Genomic DNA, 18,756 nt, shown 5'->3' with positions numbered 1-18,756 from the left:
AATCTTCTCTCGTCCCTACTTGTGTTACACAAACATTCACAAACGCACACTCAAACACACTCTGCTGTTTCCTAACAGGAGACTCTTGAGGGACAGCTACGACCTCTAACGCATGGTGTCACGTGACAGAAAGAAGGTGTCAGTTGGCTACTTTGGAGTAGCCTTGCTAGCTTGTCTACTTGTACTGTAAGAAGATAACAAGTGAAGAAGCGCATAACACAATGAGTAAAACTCTCTACAGCACGGGGGGAAATGCATTAGTTTAATCAACCTGCAGCGTTTCTTTGTTTCACCTGAATTTAGTTTTGACAAAGCACTGCCTTCTGTACACCATTTTAGCCACTTTGGTCCAGACTAAAATCTCAACTATTGGATGGATTGCCCTGAAAATTTGTACATTATATTCATCTTCATTGAAAGGATGAATCCTAATGTCTATGTTGATCCCCTGACTTCTCCTCTGGTGGCACCATGAGGTTGATGTTTGTGATTTTGAATGAAATGTCTCGACAGCTATTGGATGGATTGCCATGAACATTCATGTCCCCCTCAGTGTGAATTGTAATAACTTTGGTGAAACCCTGACTTTTCATGTAGCACCACCATCAGGTCAATATGTAAATGTGTCCAATACTTTAGTTTATGACCAAAAATCTGCAAAACGTGACATTCCCTTCAGCCTCAGCTGTATTTTGTGTTGTGTTAAATTGGCAAATGGTAGCATACGCTAAACTAAGAGGGTGAGCGTGGTAAACATTACACCGGATTAAACAATTAAACATCAACATGTTAACATTGTAACTCTCTGAGCATGTTAGCACACTGATGCTTGAAGAAATTAGCTTTTAATAACAAATCCATCAATAGCAAAAGACAGGTCTACAAGAAAACATTGTAATAATAGATTGCAAAGGCAGTAGTGGACAGCCAACTGTGAACATGCTAGCAGTAGTGGTAGTGCTAGCTTGCTACCCCCGTTGATCATGTGACCCTAGCCTTGAAGGTCTTCGCGGGCCCTCCAGAGTCTCTGTCCCCTTGAGAGTTTCTTAACATGACCATATCCTCACCCTGAGCCTTTCTCACGACCCTACATGTCTGCGCTGCAGGTGTAAAAACACGCCGATAAACAAACAAACAAACTGTGAAAACAAACGCAGACTAATGACGGGACAGCTGTGCTCCGCTCACCAGGGTTCTCTCCATTAGTTAAATGCTTCTTTATGACTTTCCCTTAAGGAGTTAATGTGTCAGGGAGCGAGAGTAAAAGAGAGCTAACACCTCAGCATTCAATATGGCACAAGTCTGAGTCAATTCTCCATCTGTTTTGAAGAAAGCCATGGATATACACACTTAAACCTGCACTAACAGAAGGAAAACCAAGCAAAGTGCGCAGTTATCACCTGCTTGAAGAATACTTTAAATTTGTTGCAGAACGGAATATAATTTATTTATAAATCCATTTGTATCTTTCGCTTTTTCTGCCTGTTATGTTTTCCACTTCCTATTTTTAATCATTGAGGCATACAGAAAAGTTATTTCTACAGAGCTCTGCAGCGAACGATTAACTGAAAACTGTAAATATTCAGACTACCAGTTGCACAAGAGCATGACCAAAGAAACCATTTGCAGCTTCACACTGAACCCTCATCTCTGTTCAGGAGCACGAGAGGGAGGTTGATTAGGAGAAAGTTGTGCAAGAGTGTAAAACAGAACTGATACACTGGGGCAGCTTTTTCTCTGTTAATGGCCGAAAAACACTCCACCCTTTAGGACGTTAATATTTCAGTCTGGGATCACCAACAAAATACTGGGGCTATATTTGGGGCTAAAACGTCAGTCTGAAATGAATTTTGTGGATAAGAATATTGCTTCGCTGTACTCAGGCCATAGGCAAGAAATGACACTGTCACAAGTACAATATTCAATAACGAAATCCCATCATCCTCTGCTACAAGCCAGCCCTAAAACTATGCCAGTCAGCTATTGACACTTCCTGAAGTTGAAGAAATTATTTGCAGAGGTGAAGTCTTTCAATTTTTATTTGGTGAGGTCAGACTGTACCCTGTTTATATGCATTTCACATGTCTGAGAGTATGATGCTGAAGTAGCATTTATTCATTTGTGTTTGTGTGTGAGATGCTTCATCACATTTGAAAAGGCAAGCTCTATGTACTTTTGTGCCATGGCTACCATTTTTAAGGTGGTGTGAGCAAGTGGTCATCATAGTGAGGCGGTAATATATAGCTGCAGTAGTTGCTGCATTTTACAATTAGCACACAGGTATTCATATTTTCTGGTATGTGCTGAATACAAGCCTAATTCAAAAACGTAGAGTGGAACGTCTGCCCCGGATGTTAATCAGAAGTTCATCCAAATTTCATTTGTGCTTTTTGAAAACACCACCCCTCCAACTGATTTAGAAAGTAGTCGTTTTAATTCATTAATTCAGCCTGACAGTGTTCATGTTAGCCACGTTCTTGTTGGCAGGGGCTGTTATTTGGTTTTGCCCTAACCAATCAGTAGTGAGTGAAGTATCTGCCCCGTCAACATCATTTTAAGTTGTCATGGAAGTTGAGGCAGCTAGTTGCTCGGAGCTGTTAACTCAACATTTCTCACATTGATCAAAGAGATGTGTCGATTTTAAGAGTTGTTGTTTCTCCAAGTCAACTTGCAATATCTTGTAGCGCTACGTCAGTCTCATCCATGCTTGTTGCCATTTTGTCGCTATATTTCATGACGATGGCTGGCTAGCTATGTAGGATGATGATGTGCCCATTCTTTATCACACCTACAAAGCTTTGAATAGTCAATTGTTTCTCTAACCAGGGGAAATAGACTTCAGTGGGAACAACACTAGACCTATTTGAATTGCTGAATAACTCAGGTTAGGATTGTTGGTTTGGGAAAATTAAAATAAAACAAAAGAAACAAAATTTGGGCAGCACAGATTTCACTGTTTTGTACATCGGAAAAACATGTTTTACTGTTGTCAGACTGTCTGTACAGCATATCTTGGATTGGTGGAGTCTATAATATAAGTCTTTAATATTATAAAGAGTACGGTCTAGACCTGCTCTATAGGAAAAGTGCAATGAAATAACTTCTGTTATGAATTGGCGCTATATAAATAAAATTGAATTATATGAACCTAAAGACTTTTTGCCACTACACATAAACCACAATACTCGGTGGAGCTTTAAATCTCCACTTCTGATGAACGAAAGGTCATTGTGCGTTACGTTAGGTCTAGTGATTGGCTTCTCCTCAGCCTCATCTCAGATGCATGTCTAGTTGCTAGAACAAATTTATTCATCTTTTTCTATGAAATCACCCTCTCAGGTGAATACTACATCTGCTGTGAGTGACTGTTTTGCATTAAAAGAGGCACACCAGTCCTCATTCAGAAATACTTTTGCTTGGAAGTGTGAGAGATTGAAATGTTCAGTCCTGCTGTTCGGTGAAACACAGTACTGCGTGTTGTTTTCTGTTTGATGGCATATGCTGGTGTCTATGCTTATCTCATGAATAAAGCGAGGTTAGAATAAAGCTACGCAGAAGGCTGGCCTCAGTCTGGTGTGTATGGAAAAAGCTGCAGAGCAAGTAATAGCAGCAGGCATGTGGGAGTGTTTAATGGAGAGTGGAGTAATTTGCGCTTTTTAATGATGATTAGAGGAGGAAATTGGCTCAGATTTACAGTGTCACTCAGCACTGAGACAGAGGAGGGAGAAAATAGAATAAAGGCCTCTAAATTATCTGATACTCGTGCGTGTGTGTGTCTGTGCACAGGTGTGAGACAGAGAAAGAGACCCGTAACGTACGACTGACCCCCCTCACAACACCCATCCACCCACACACCTCCACACCTCCACTTCCAGAGGAAATGTATCACTTAAACCAACTGCAGCTCAGCTCACAGAACCTAATGAATCTGGACTCAATTTTACGCCTAGCTGCCCTTCCAACTGACATGCATACACACACTCTCCCTCCCTCTCTCTCTCTCTCTCTCTCTCGCACACGCACACGCACACACACACACACACACAAATACTGAGGCAGTCTTACCTATCGCTGGTTGGTAGTCTTTGTAATGTAAAGAGTAAATTGGAAAAGTGTGATTATGGCACTGATTGGCAGAAGAGTCTTTTCTCAGACTTTTCTGTCTTCACATCAACACTTCATTCTCCTTTTGACCTCTCCATTATCCAACTAAAACCTCCTGACATACAACTCTTTGTCTTCATGGCCCTTTATCTCTTTCTTCTACACCTTGGTCCAACTTTTTTTTTCTCTACTGATCGCGCCATTTGCCAAATTAATAGAGTGAAGAAAAGTGCAGTGGAGGAATAAAAGGAAGTCGGTTTATATATTTACAAAATGCACAGGATCTTGTCCATGTTAATGTTTTGCAGGGCAGTTAGCCTGATATTCAGAGTAAATAGCCATTTTGTCACAACTTATTTAGACTCTGCATTTTTGATACTGTAGGTATTTTTGGGGACAATATTTTGTTTTGCCCTAAAGAATATATCATATCCAGCTGTTGTCATTTTCAGCTGTCACTGAAGCCGTTAGCTAGCTTTTAGCTTTTAGCATAGGGAATTGCAGTCAATGTTGTTTCTACAAAGAAACATAGCTAATACTTCATGATGAGATGTCCTGAGGGGAACATAATAGGCAAGGCAGTGTTAAAGGTTTTTACACTGAAAAATAAGACTTTCCTTCAAGTCCAAGGATTTTCTGTACAAGGACACCTCAAATGCCATTTTTACTGATTTAACATGGAAACTTAACAAAGAAAAAAGGGTAAACCTGTGTTTTAATTATTTCAACCGACCTAGTGTGTCTTTTAGCAGACATTTTTAAGCTTTCTGGCTAGGTTTGTTAACGTAATAGCTTACGGTAGTTGCTGTTAGATTGGCTCCCACCTTAAGTCAACAAATGTTCCTACTGTTTCCTTACCAGGAACAGGCATTTTACTGGAGATTTACTGTAATAACATGAGGGAAAAATACATGAAATTGAACAGGATCAAGATTGTTATAATATCTAACATGTTAGCTAACATAGCATGCTAGCAAGGTAGCGAGCCAACATAGCTGGGCTTTGCTTGCCTTTGTCTATTAACCCTCTAGACCTCATAGTGCCCAATAGTGCCCGTTCTATATTTCATTTCAGTGCGCGGGAGTGTGGCCTGAGTGTGGTACTGCCTGCTGCTGGAGCTTCTCCCTTGGACCTGACTGGAACACCTCAGCCATGCGGGCAGTCTCCTCAGCAGTCTTTGCATCATGCTCCCAAATCCAAACTTCCATCTCTGAATTCACCATTCTTAGGAACTGTTAAAGATTCAAAAGTTCAGAAATGTCTTTGATGGTTGCTGTTTCTATTCTGACCCACTTGCAGAACAAGTCCTTCAGGTGGACGTACAGCTCACGGAGTGTCTCCAGATGAATGTCCAGGACATGAAACCTTCACCGGTAAGTGTCAGTGATTTCATACTTGGTGAGTTCACTTTATCATAGTCTTCTGAATCATTAATATCCATGAGTACATATGCTTTACGTGCCTTTCCCATTAAGAGGGGAACCAATCGGACAGCCCACTCACCTTGTGACCAATGGCAGACATGCGGCATTCTTTCAAACGTGGTTAAAAATTGTTCTATGCCATCTTCAGGAGACAGTGGCAATAGTTTCGAGTCTCGAGGTACAGGTGGGTCTCGCTGAAGTGTAGGTGATCTGTGCCTAGACCTGGACATTTCCTACTGATAATCATCATAGTCACTTCCTTGTCTGCGTCACCCCTTGTTGCTCTCTTGCTCCGCATGCTGCTCCTCTCCCATCATGGTTACTTGGGCCTGGATCAGCCAAAACTGGTGCTCCATATTTCGCCATCTCAACTCCTGGCGAGATGATTCCTTTTCCTGCTGCTTATCTCTAGCTGCTTGAGTTTGCAGGAATTATTTCATCATGCCACTCAGCTCCTCCAGCTTCTCCCCTGTGTCGCCTGCCACAGTGCCCTGGTCAGCCGCAGACACATTGCCGTCGGTCGTTTTTCGTTCCTCCTCCTGGTCATTTTCACCTCCTCGCTATGGTCAAAATCCCACTTCTGACACCACTTGTTAGACTGACCTTCCCAGCGGCCAAGACCATAAGTGGGGAGGCAGAGACTTGAGAGAAAGCAAATCCCACATGTGGGCATTTATTTACAGCTATGTACATGTGATCATGGCATACAGCACAAAACAGCAGCAGCACTCCTCAGGACCAGCAACCATAACCGGTATTGCCGAGCAATTTCTTTTTGTTTTTGAAATAGAGCTGTTAGTTTGGATTGAGTAGAAAAATATTTAAGTGAGGGTTCTCAGGTAACTGCAGCAACAGTCTAGAATTGTACTGGGGTCTAGAGGGTTAATACTGGATAATAAACGCACCTCTCCTCTTTTAATATGTATTAAAAATGTCCAGTTAATCAGCCTGAATTGTCATTTAGTTTCATTATTGAGTCTCTCATTTGTGTTTATGTTGGGTAATTTTCTGTCAACACAGAAGTTGAGGTAGCGGTTACTATGAGTAGTTAACGTTTGTCATGTCAATGGAAGAAACATGCTTCATTTCTTCAAGTTGAGTTACCACAGCCTGAACCACTCCATCAATCTCATCCATGCTTGTGGCCATTTTGTGGCATTTTTGTGTCACAATTTTGGCACAGGCGATGACGAGGTACATCCTTGCTCATAGTCTGCCCTACAAAGCTCTAATTGGCTTGATTGTTACAACAGGGGAAACATCTGTTAATGAATAAAGCATCCTATATGACCCGCTGAAGAAATTTGTAGATGTGTGTAGCAATACAGAAATCCGGAGTTCTGACTTTGACGTAACGTCACCAAATTTAGTCAGCGAAAGTCATGCTGCTTCTTTCTCCAAGCAGGGAAACAGCCATTCACCAGAGCAAAAACAAACCTTTTTGAATCACTCAAAATTTGAGACGTGAGTGATTTTAAAGATCTGTAACCAGGTACCTACAATTCTCTTCAAAAGCATTTTGATTTTTTTTAAAAACTGTGTTTCACCTTTTTAAATGTTAATTGTGAATATTTCAGAACAAAACTCTTCAGTTTGGTGAAAACAAGCTGGGTCGGTGCTGAACTGGTCTCCCACCTGCACTGAGGCCTCTGTGATTTTCGAGTGAAAAGCTCTTCAAAATGGTAAAAAAAGAAATGACATTTGTATGAAATCACTCAAAAAATTTTGATCATTGATGACAACTTGAAAGGAGAACAACCCTTAAAATACAGGCTTGTTCACTCAAACCACCCAAAATGTCTCTCTCGAACACACATATACACACACAAAGAGAGACACACAATCAGGTCACATAGTACATTCTGTAATTCTGAAGATGAGTTGTGCAGCTTTTTTTTTTTGGTGGAGAGCCATAGCATGCATTTCTCTATTAAGATATGTAAATTCATAATCTCTCAAAAGTCAATTTTTACATCCATTTTTGTCTGTCATTCAAATAGTCTTCATTCTCGCCTTCTGTCAAGCATTTTCCCGTTTTTCTGCTTCTGTCTCATGGTTTGTATGTCTGTCTTTCTGCTCTGTCACCCTCTCCCCTCTGCCTCCATCCAAACAGCAAATGCCAATGAAGGAGAATTGTCTCGTCCCTAAAGGCCAATTGTCAGGCATAATTACCATCAGAGAATTAGAGGTTGAAAAAGCAGATTAGATTAGAGTGTGTGTTTCATTTTCCCCCCTCTTCTTTTGGCATTGTTCCTCTGCACTCTTTATTTTTCTCATTATTATTATTAGAAGAGAAAAATAATAGTTTGCAGTTGGGCTGCAACTAACGATTACTTTTATAATCGATTCATTTGTCCATTATTCTTACTGTTAATTGTTTAGTGTAAAAAATATCATAATATAGTGAAAAATGCCTCTTAACACTTTCTCAGAGCCGTAGATGACTTCTTTGAATATTTATTGGTTTGAGCTTGTTAGTCCGACAAATCAAGACATTTAATTTAGAACGAAAGCAGCAAATTCTCACATTTGAGAAGCAAGAAACATAGAATGTTCTGCATTTTTGCTTGATGAATGGCTTTTTAACTGACAATGAGGGTGGGTAACAAATATATCTCTCTGTATAACACAATACAATTCAACAGCAAACTACATCCTCCAAAATGATCATGAAGTTGAATCAAGACCTCTCTAAAACAGTTTCAACAAAAACTGAACCTTAGAATTTTCATGAACGGAGGATTTATTGCAGGACTGTTGTATTAGACTGCATTAGTTTTAGCAAGGTGTACCTAATAAATTGGCAAATGAGGATATATAGTCTAAGTATAGACACTCGCGTGCACATGCTTACAGCCACGCACAGTTATCGATTGACTGGGCAAACCTTCAATAAAGCTCCCCACTCTGCAGCCGTCTACCCTCCTCCAACAAACACAGACACGTAAACTGCAGAAACGGCAACACATACACACACACTTACACTTCCTCTAAAGCTCCAACACAACCACAAACAAGTGTAGTGCGACTGTGTTTGATAGAGTGAGGAGTAAAGCTCGATTTGGTCCTTTGGCACCCTGGAGTTTGGATCCTGTCCCTGCTCTTTGGCTATCCTCTGTCATTTCTGCCTTGCCAACTCTGTCGTTCTTTCTTACACACACACGCACACGCACACGCACACACACACACACAAACACACAAACACACACACAGAGCATGCCAACTGTTACACTATCCAAGCCAGAATGACCATGTGTTGTTGTATCCTTCTAATGTCTCCATCATAACAGCAGCGCTTCTAATAGCACTTGTATGACACAACACGGTTTCTTTTCTTTTTATGTCCTCCCTATTCTCCTCTGGTATTCAGATCAATAGCAGCTGACATCATTAAAATGCAGCAGGCCGATCTTTACACACACACACGCTCGCACACACGCACACTACTTGCCCACACGTACACAAACTCACACCTCCTAGAATCAACACAATAATTGAAATATTTTCAACCTGATTAGGTCTGGCCTGCTGGCTGGGTCGGTTGCTAGGGCTGTGCTCCCTGGTTGCTAGGGGGAGTAAATCATCTGGCATTATTTGATTTCTGTTCCAGATATGAAACCGTTACCGCGACGATTAAATGTCTCACAGCTTAGACACCTTGAGGGGGGAAAAGACTGAGGAAGAGAAAAGGGAGAGAGACCGAGAGAGAGATTAAGTTGAGGGAGGGAGGGAGGGGGAGGCAAGGCAGAGAGAGGCCCCTCGTGAGAAAGAAATATGAGAAAAGGTGAGAATGATAATGCCTAAATACAGAGTGTGTGTGTGAGAGAGAGAGAGAATAACAGGGTAATAAGGATGAAATGTTTTCCTGCACTTCCATGTCTCAGTTGGCTGACGACTGACAGGTGTGTGTGTGTGTGTGTGCGTATGTGTGACAATAACATGTTTATGCTAGCATGCATGCACAGTTTCCAATGGAGCTGACAGGCATGCACCCTGGTGTGTGTGTGTGTGTGTGTGTGTGTGCACGCGCTCTGGAGTTGTTTGCACTGTGTTGATATAGAGACGTCTACAGAGTCACGGTGAGGGCACAGGGATCTGCCTACACATGGGAGCTGTGGGCATTCTCAAATGTTTAGAAAACACAAACTGAACCAAGTACTCTCACTGGAACACACGTTATACACAGAAGGAGACGAGCAGAGAGGAAAGAAAAGACAGAGTGAAGAGAAATTACTTTCATTCTGAGGGATGCTATTTTACTTGTTTTTAAAACTTAATTAGTTATTTTTACATCGCTGGTGTTTTGGAATTGTCTCCATATAGGCTGTCTACTCTACTCTGGTTACACCTTGATAATGTAACCTGCATGTTGTCTCCCTTTCATTCCACTATGATCATGGGATGATGTATAAATTGCACGGCACTTTTAAGGACATTTCGAGTATCATTTCAATGCATTTAAAGCTTTTTGCGTGTCATTTAACGCTGTTAGAGATGGCGCATTTTATGAGTTTGGGACATGCAGGAAAGGGCAAAGTCAGGTGACCTTCATCATCATTGAACAATAATAAACATGTGGTTATTGTTGTGAAATGGTCGCAGTTTGGTTAGGTTTAGGCACCATAACTACTTGGTTTGGTTAAGATCTTTGTTTGGGTTAAAATAAGTACGTTAGTTACTTCACTTAAGTTACGTATGTAAGTTAAATTACATTACATATGTGATGCAAGTTAAATACGTTGCGTAAGTTAACTTATGTACGTAAGTTAAGATAAGTAACGTTGACTTCCCTACACTTTGTCGCTCTTTATACTACGTCACCTGACATTTTTTTTCTCTATGACATTCACACGTAAAATGTCTCCTGCTGTCTCTGCACAATATAAGTCAGTAGAGACTAAATGGCGTGAAATGACACTCAAAAAGCAAAAAGGCATTGTGATAACATGCAAAATGACTTAAGACATTGGTATGTCATTCACACGCCATTTGGTGATACCAGGCCTGGCGGAGATCTGCACTCTGAGTGCACTCTTCTAGTTGTTATACTTATTTAAAAACTCCATAGGACTGTGAAAATGGAGCTATAATTTCAATGGTTTGTGTATTAACATATTCCAGATAATATGCGTAAAATACATGTATGCTTTATACATTCTCAGTGCAACATATTATTCTTAGTATTTTGTAAACAAAATAAACATGTTTTGTGCATATGTAGGGCTGCATATCAGACTTAAATATCTTTTGAGTACCAAAACAAATGTGTCTGAAGGCTAATTTCCAACAGTAAATAGATTTAGAAGGAAACGTAATGCCGACTGGATTACATTTTCTATTTACATAATGAGGAAATGTTATTAAATAATTTGTGACAAGTCTACTAAATGTTAATTTACTGAACGTATCAGTAAAATGTTTATTGAGAACATATATAAACTAAACCGAACTACAGACGGGACTCAGGATGTGAACCCCGGACTCCAGTGTCCTGTGCTACATGCCCACCATCCATCCTGACAACCTCCCTGCAACCTAGGGGTGGTACATAAATATAGCACTTCATTCACTAAAAAAACCCCAAAACATTTCCCCTGAGCATAATTTAGGCAGCTGTTATGTTTGTCACCACAACATAACTGGGAAAACAATTTAATGAATTTCTAGCACACAGGGTTGGTTTTCATATACAAAGCACACATATTGTGCAGGTTTTTCCAGTGAAAATTTTGAATTCTTAGTCATCTGTGTCTCTCCTCTCCCCATTTCATGTTGACCCTTTCACAGGCCGCATGAAGCCAGCAAGCCCTTTCTGATAGGATTACAGCAGTAAGCGCTTGTATTTGGATGTAGCTGTCTATGGCTGTTTTTCTGTCCCTCGCTCCCTCTCCCTCCCCCTCTTTTTGTGTGTGTGTGTGTGTGTTTCTGACTTAGTAGTGAACATCGTTGAGTTAGCTACTTCAACATGCTGTCAGATGGAGAGATGAAAATGAAAGAGGAACAGAAATGATTGTGTACCACGCGCAGCACTCCACATGAAGAGCCCCCAGACCGTTTTATGTCAAGCACCCCAAATAGTTCTGTATTTGATTTGATCACGGACCCCCTTTTGATAAGTTTGTGTCCTTACCCCACATTCATAATGTCAGCAACCTGGTTGATTGGTTACTCTGTTCTGACCAGTCGTAGCCAGCGTGAGAGGCTCTGATTTTAACAGTGTAGTGGTCGAGTGCGGTTCAGTGTTTTTACAGCAGTAATAGTCTTCTTTATCAAGCTGTAATTAGACAAAATGTAATAAAATTGCATGTATGCATGCATTTCTCTAGACTTTTTTCAAATTAGTGAAATAAATGATTTTAATGTATAACTTATCATAATATTAAATCACAGAAAAAAGGAAGCATAAAAGTCTGATTGGTTGTTGATGCCCAGCAACTACAAAATGTTCAGCCAACTTGTCGGCGAACTTTTCTCAGCCGACAAGCTTGTTAACCTTCTGACCTTCCATGCATCTGTTGTTCAAATCAATCAGAAATTAATTGACTCGTAGTGTTGATCTTGAACTTGATCGTGTTGTTTGCCATGTTAACATGAGGTTAGGAATCGAATCAGAAGACTTTTGTTGTTGACTTGACACAGAATTATATAATTATACACTGCTATTACAGAAGAAAGGATAAGAAATAAAGTGGCATCCTAAAGCAGTGTTGTTCAAACATTCTTTATTTTCTAAGGGGACTTCCTGTCAACCCTGTAGACCATTGATTGAGTACAGCTGCAATAAATTGAAATCTCATTAAAGAGCCTCAGCTGTAATGACTAATCACTCACAGTGGATAATCCACTATGCTGGATGTGAGAACGCAACATCCTTGTTGTCCAGTTTGCTATTTAAATGTCATACAGTTTGGGTTACTGTATGGCAAAGGCCACATCACTATCTTAAGTTGTTTTCTTTATTTACTTCTTATTTGCTCAGTATATTACTTGGATTAACCTTTTGCTTTGTGATACATTCTCTGTTCTTGGTGAAACTTGAATTAATACCCAACTATTCATTCTCTTCATAAACAATTTAATTAGCTTTCCCCCCCTATAGAAAATGATACAATTTTGAAGGCAAATTAACATTAATGTCTGTTGGGTCACACAACATCTTTAATGCCATAGAAATCGAAAGCTAATACACTGCAATACATGTCAAAAACAACCCCTTTAATTGTGATTAAGTTGAACTGATTCTGATGCAGTGCTGCCAAATTTGATTGACACCAAATAGCCCAATCAGAGCTTTGAACTCAGCCAATCGTAATTTCGTAATTTTTATATTATATATATATATATATATATATATATATATATATATATATATATATATATATATATATAAAATATATAATATGTTAGGTCCTAGAATGCTCCTCCCATTTTCTTTTTCATTAGTATAATTACCCAAAGCTATGGTTACAATAATGAAAACGTATCTCCTTTTGCTTTTATATAACATTACATTAAACATTAAAAGTCTTTACATATATGAAAAATGTAACAGTATTTTATCACAGAGCTATGACTGAAGAATAACTTTAATAGGAAAAAACTTTCAATCTACTTGTAATAAACTGAAATGACATTTGGTTTTGTCGGTCATTAGTTATTAGTCATTGTGTGTCGAGCCAAGCTTACGGAACTAAGTGACCTGTCAAACTGTATCACACTACTCAGATGAGAGTAGCACAAATTTTACAAGCTGCCCAAAACAACTTTTACCTGCCCAATTAAATAAAAAGTAGCAGAACTGGGTGAAAAACTGTTGGGTGAATCACTGTTCAGATGTAATTTGATGCGATGCAGCCTTGTCTCCTAGAAATTATGTTTGTTCTAATAGGTTTCACTGTACTACATTAAACTGGCTTAACTCGCCAGTGAATTTACAGTGTTTGGCTTTGAAAAACAGATGCCTTCCCAAAGGAACAACCTTGTGCCCTCATAACCACCAAGCAATTCACACTGGAGTAGTACACACTTAACACCTACTGTACACTTACCAAGTGTAGAAAAACAATTTTAGATGGAATTAGTGTGTTTGCACAGGTACATGTGCTCATTTTGTACTTCACATAATCTCTAAGAGGAGGTTGTAAACCTTAAATTTTCTGGTGTGTTGAAATTTTGAGAGTGACAATAATACAGCAGCTGTGTTCAACAAAGTGGCTTGTTTTACTTTCTTCCATTGGTCACACTTTAGGGGTAGTTGGCTAACTGCACTGAAACGGATCATAGTGGGTTTCTGGTGGAAAGTACACTACTCTAATTGCCTTAAACCTGTTTCTCCCTTCAACCAGTCAATATACCTCCTGTGTGTGTGTGTGTGTGTGTCACTGGTCAATAAAGCGTGTGCTGAGAGGCAATTTGTTGTTTTTCCTCAACTTGACACGTTAAATGCAGTCACACTTCAGGTAAACACACAGGCACGCTCGCAAATACACACACAACACACGCGCACACACACGCACTATGAGGCTATTGGGTAAATGGTATTGATTCTGTCCTGTTTTTCAACTTATTTTCCCTCATAACCCCTCAGAGCTCAATCACACTCACTGATGAGCATGGAGAGTCTCTTAAATCACACCCACATGCAAACACAAACATTTATTCATAAGTGCTAACACACCAACGGAGAGACAAAGGACTGTTGTAAATGCCATTTGTTGACCCAAATGAAAAATAGATGATGGAAAATTTCCACTGATGACTTGAATTTTTTTCTTTTAAAGCCACTCTTACTGAGGTGATGTATTGTCTTTGCTTCCAGTTAATCAGTGTTGGTGTCAACTGGATTTAATTGGTTTAAGTTTGAGCTGCTTGAATTCCACCCACTCCAGTGATGTTTGTATCAGTGGAAAGGTACGACTGATGTTCAATGTATGGTCATTGCAGTTTGCTCCTATTCAGTGTTTATATTTGAACTCGGCCAGTAAATCAAGAAGAAAATCAATCTTAGTGTCACTTTATTTTTTATTTATTTCCACAGAGGGAAATGTATATGAACGTAAATCTGGCATATTAAAATAATTAACTGCACTCTGAGAGGCAGAGATACACACAGGACAAGTCATGCAGGAGGCTGTATGTCCAAAAGTACCATTCTTAAAGACAGAAAGCGAAAGAGTTCAAGAGAGAGGTTCAACCAAATTACAAAAGTGGAATCTAGTGATGCAGTTTTGGCTTTATCTGCTGAGATTTTGAGATATGTCTCTGAGATTTCTGCCTTCACCCCAATACAATGGAGATAAATTAAATTTCAATTCATGCCCGCTATGTTAAATTTTCATTGGAACACATTAATGTTGAAGTTTGAAATGTAGTTTTTGATGCTCTGAGTACCATCTCCACTGTATTGAGACAGAAATCTCAGGGATGGAGATCTCAAAATCTCAGCAGATGACAAAACAATCTGCCTGGATGAATACCACTTGAAGTAAGTGGGAATATACAGTGGTGTGAAAAAGTGTTTGCCCCCTAAACCTAATAACTGGTTGGGCCACCCTTAGCAGCACTGGGACTTTTGGGAAAATACTCTGTGGACTGACAAGACAAAAATTGAACTTTTTGGAAGGTGTGTGTCCCATTACATCTGGTGTAAAAGTAACACTGCATTTCAGAAAAAGAACATCATACCAACAGTAAAATATGGTGGTGGTGGTGTAATGGTCTGGGGCTGTTTTTTGCCCAGTTTCTTATGGAGTCATGAACACTGACCTTAAGGCAAGTGAGGCCTGCAGTTCGTTGGATGTTGTTGTGGGGTCTCTGAATGGCTGAAGAACAAAATGAAGATTTTGGAGTGGCCTACTCAAAGTCCTGACCTGAATCCTATTGAGATGCTGTGGCATGACCTTAAAGGCAGTTCATGCTCGAAAACCCTCCAATGTGGCTGAATTACAACAATTCTGCAAAGATGAGTGGGCCAAAATTCCTCCATAGCGCTGAAATACTCATTGCAAGTTATCGCAAACGCTTGATTGCAGTTGTTGCTGCTAAGGATGGCCCAAACAGTTATTAGGTTTAGGGGGCAATCACCATTTCACACAGGGCCGTTTAGGTTTGGATTTTGTTTTCCCTTAATAATAACAACCTTCATTTAAAAACTGCATTTTGTGTTTACTTGTGTTATCTTTGACTAATACTTAAATTTGTTTGATGATCTGAAACATTTAAGTGTAACAAACATGCAAAAAAAAAAAAGAAATCAGGAAGGGGGCAAACCCTTTTTCACACCACTGTATGTAAGGATTTGGCATGAAAATCAAAGATGAATAATGATAGTTTAAGTATGACAGCGTTACACAAACGATACTACTCACTGCCAATAAGGCAGAGGGGAACGCTGTTTTTTTTTTTGTGTATTTTTTTTTTTAGAGGCAGGAGTGTGAGCTTTGACACCCTTGCAGCATCCAAGAATAAATAATTAGTGGAGTTGGCACCAGAGAAGACGGGGGACAGAGATGTCATTATTTACGCCAGATTATGGACACATGCACACATTCACTCACACATCCATGCACATACATATTCACACACACGTGCTTGCAGATGTGTAGTGGGTGATGATCAGCATTTGATTTGGCAGGTGCCTTTAGATGCATCAGTTATAGATTTACAGAGTAGTGTCCATACCCCAAAACATTTGTTCTTGAAGTTTTTTAGCCGCATTAGCAGCGTGGCACTGGGGATGGCAATGTCGGTCTGTCTTTCACCACTTTGGCCCAGACTAAAATATCTCAACAATTATTGGATGGATTACCATGACATTGTGTACATTCATGGTTCCCAGAAGGTGAATCCAGCAATTGACTTTGGTGATCCTGACTTTTCTTCTAACGCCATCATGAGGTTGATTTTTGGTTTTTAGTAAAATGTTTACTAAACAACTATTGGATGGATTGCAATGACATTTTGTACAGACTCAAAGACAGGGCAGCTCCTCTCGTGTGTTCCTCTCACTTTGGTCAAAACAATATTTAGTTTTTGAAAGGTTATGAGGTGTGTCATATGCTCTAAATCTGACAAAGGAAAACTGACACTTTAATAATTGTTAAAGAAATAAAATCCTCAAGAGCACCATCACACTGAATGCACACGCTTCCTTTTATTATTCACTTGCAGAGGTAGTGACAAGTATATGATATGATGTTCAACATTAGTTTAATGACCAGCACTGTGTGTGAAATAGTTTAATAATCCTATCTCTTTGTTTCTTTCACAAGCCCTCTTTTCTCTACTTTTTCTTTCCTGTCTCACATTTTCAGATCATTTTTTAAATCCTCCCTGCTTTCTAACGCACTGCCTCTCTGTGCCACTCTAGTTTTGTTTTCACCCCCTTTCCCCTCAAACTGCCCCACCCATACCTCTCTAACTCATTTCAAGAAGACGTCCAGACATTTGTAGACTCACATCTGGAAACAGCATTTAGCTCTGGTTGAGTCTCAGGAAGTTTTCACACTTCACGACTCATTAACCTGCAGACCTGCAGGCCTCCCAAGCAAGAGAGAGGGCAGCGGGGGAAGTGAACGGTGGTGGTGGAGGAGGAAGGACCGATAGGGGGATGATGGGTTGGATACAGGAAGGAAAGGGAGATGATGGAGGAGGGCTTGAAGGATAGTTTAAAACCAACGCAAATTGAGCACTCAAGCTCAGCTAAAGTGAAAGTTGAATTAGCACATTTGGACACCAAAATGTGCTTGATTCACCAGACCAGTATAAAATATCTTCAATTTAATTGGTTGGTGGCAGTTTAAAACACTGGCAGTTTTAATAGCTGAAAAAATAAAGGATTTTGAGTTAGAGGAGTTAACATCAAAGAACGAATGGAAGGCGAACAGGAAGAGGTGTGAAAAAGTCCAGAAAAAGAGATCGGACTGAGGACAAGAATGAGTGGTGATGAATTAAAGACTGGATTGTGTGCATGTGTGCGTGTTGTACAGGGTGTCTGTGTCCAGCCCTCTGTGAGTAATGTGTCTGAAAGAGGAGCTTTCCTAATGAAACACTTTTCCCAGAGTGATAATTACACCAGTCGAAAGCAAGGACACCTCCAGTCAATGTGTGAAACTTAGCTTACTAAAACACAAAGTTCCTTGCAGGCTACTGTGTGTATGTGCGTGTGCGTGCGTGTGCGTGCGTGCGTGTGTGTGTTTGTGTTTTAGAGACATGCTTTCATAGTGTGTATATGGGAGGCTGGCATTATAAGCTTTGCTTAATAATCAGCCCAAGGAGGACATTCTTTTCCACAGTCGGTGCATACATAGCACAAACAAGTAAGACATACAGAATTATACAAAATACAGGATTTAACTTAATTACAGGGGGTCACACAACAGAGACACAAACATGGATTGACTCTCTACACACCACAGACTGGATTTCTAGTAACTTAAGAGGAAGTTACTTATTTAAAGCTCGTATGGCTGCAGGAACAAAGCTCTTGCTGAAACGAGCCTTTCTGCACATGGGTAGTCTATACCTGCGTCCAGAAGGAAGGGGAGTAAAGTGCTGGTAGAGTGGATGGTCTGGCTCATGTGTGATTGTGAGTGTTTTGCGGATCAAGGATGAGGTGACACAATCGGATAAGTTGGGGGTGGGAACACTAATGAGTTTGCTGGCTAAATGAGTTATCTTGAAGAGTTTATTCTTGGTTCCACAATGCTACGGTACAGGAGAAGAAGAAGAAGATGGGGTTGGACAGACAGGTGATTTAGTTTACAGGTGGCTGTAAGTCTCTGTTGACAACACTTGTAAATGTCCATGGTATGGACATGGTATAATCAGCTCAATAAGTTAGAGCAGACCTTCTCCCAGATGTGTTTGTGTTTTTCTTTTCCAGGGATACACAAGCTGACATTTATACAAGCTGAGAATGATGATTTAATGCATTCAGTTTCTATACACTTACTGTATATCAAGGCTGCTTTCTGTCTGAGGGGGTCAAAATGAAATTATATTAAGTTTGCTTTTCCCCCTGTCCCTTTGGTTTGTTCTTCCCTTTTCCTCCTCTGATTTCAATCTCTTTGGCACAGCTGACTGACAGCCTCTGCTTTCACTGCATGTCACAGTGGTTGAAATCTCACTGAGGGGCTCAATGCAGATAAGCAGTGAAGATGTGGATAAGCAGTGACAGAGCAGGGGCTCTGATAGGGAAAAAGATGAAAACATTTTTTATAAGTATTGG

General features: G+C 40.0%; 1 protein-coding gene across 2 annotated transcripts in view; it reads left to right on the top strand.

Moving 5' to 3' along the window:
* LOC122872047 (ubinuclein-1-like) overlaps positions 1 to 18,756 on the top strand; it is a 74,554-nt gene that overhangs the window by 9,585 nt on the left and 46,213 nt on the right. For both annotated transcript variants that reach the window (XM_044187716.1, XM_044187727.1), the window contains exon 2: positions 5,404 to 5,477. In XM_044187716.1, the coding sequence (XP_044043651.1) occupies positions 5,404 to 5,477 (74 nt within the window). The remainder of the gene's footprint in view (positions 1 to 5,403; positions 5,478 to 18,756) is intronic.

The sequence above is a fragment of the Siniperca chuatsi genome, linkage group LG3, assembly GCF_020085105.1.
Source record: "Siniperca chuatsi isolate FFG_IHB_CAS linkage group LG3, ASM2008510v1, whole genome shotgun sequence".
Taxonomy (NCBI): Eukaryota; Metazoa; Chordata; class Actinopteri; order Centrarchiformes; family Sinipercidae; genus Siniperca; species Siniperca chuatsi.
This window is presented reverse-complemented; position numbering and strand designations above follow the sequence as displayed.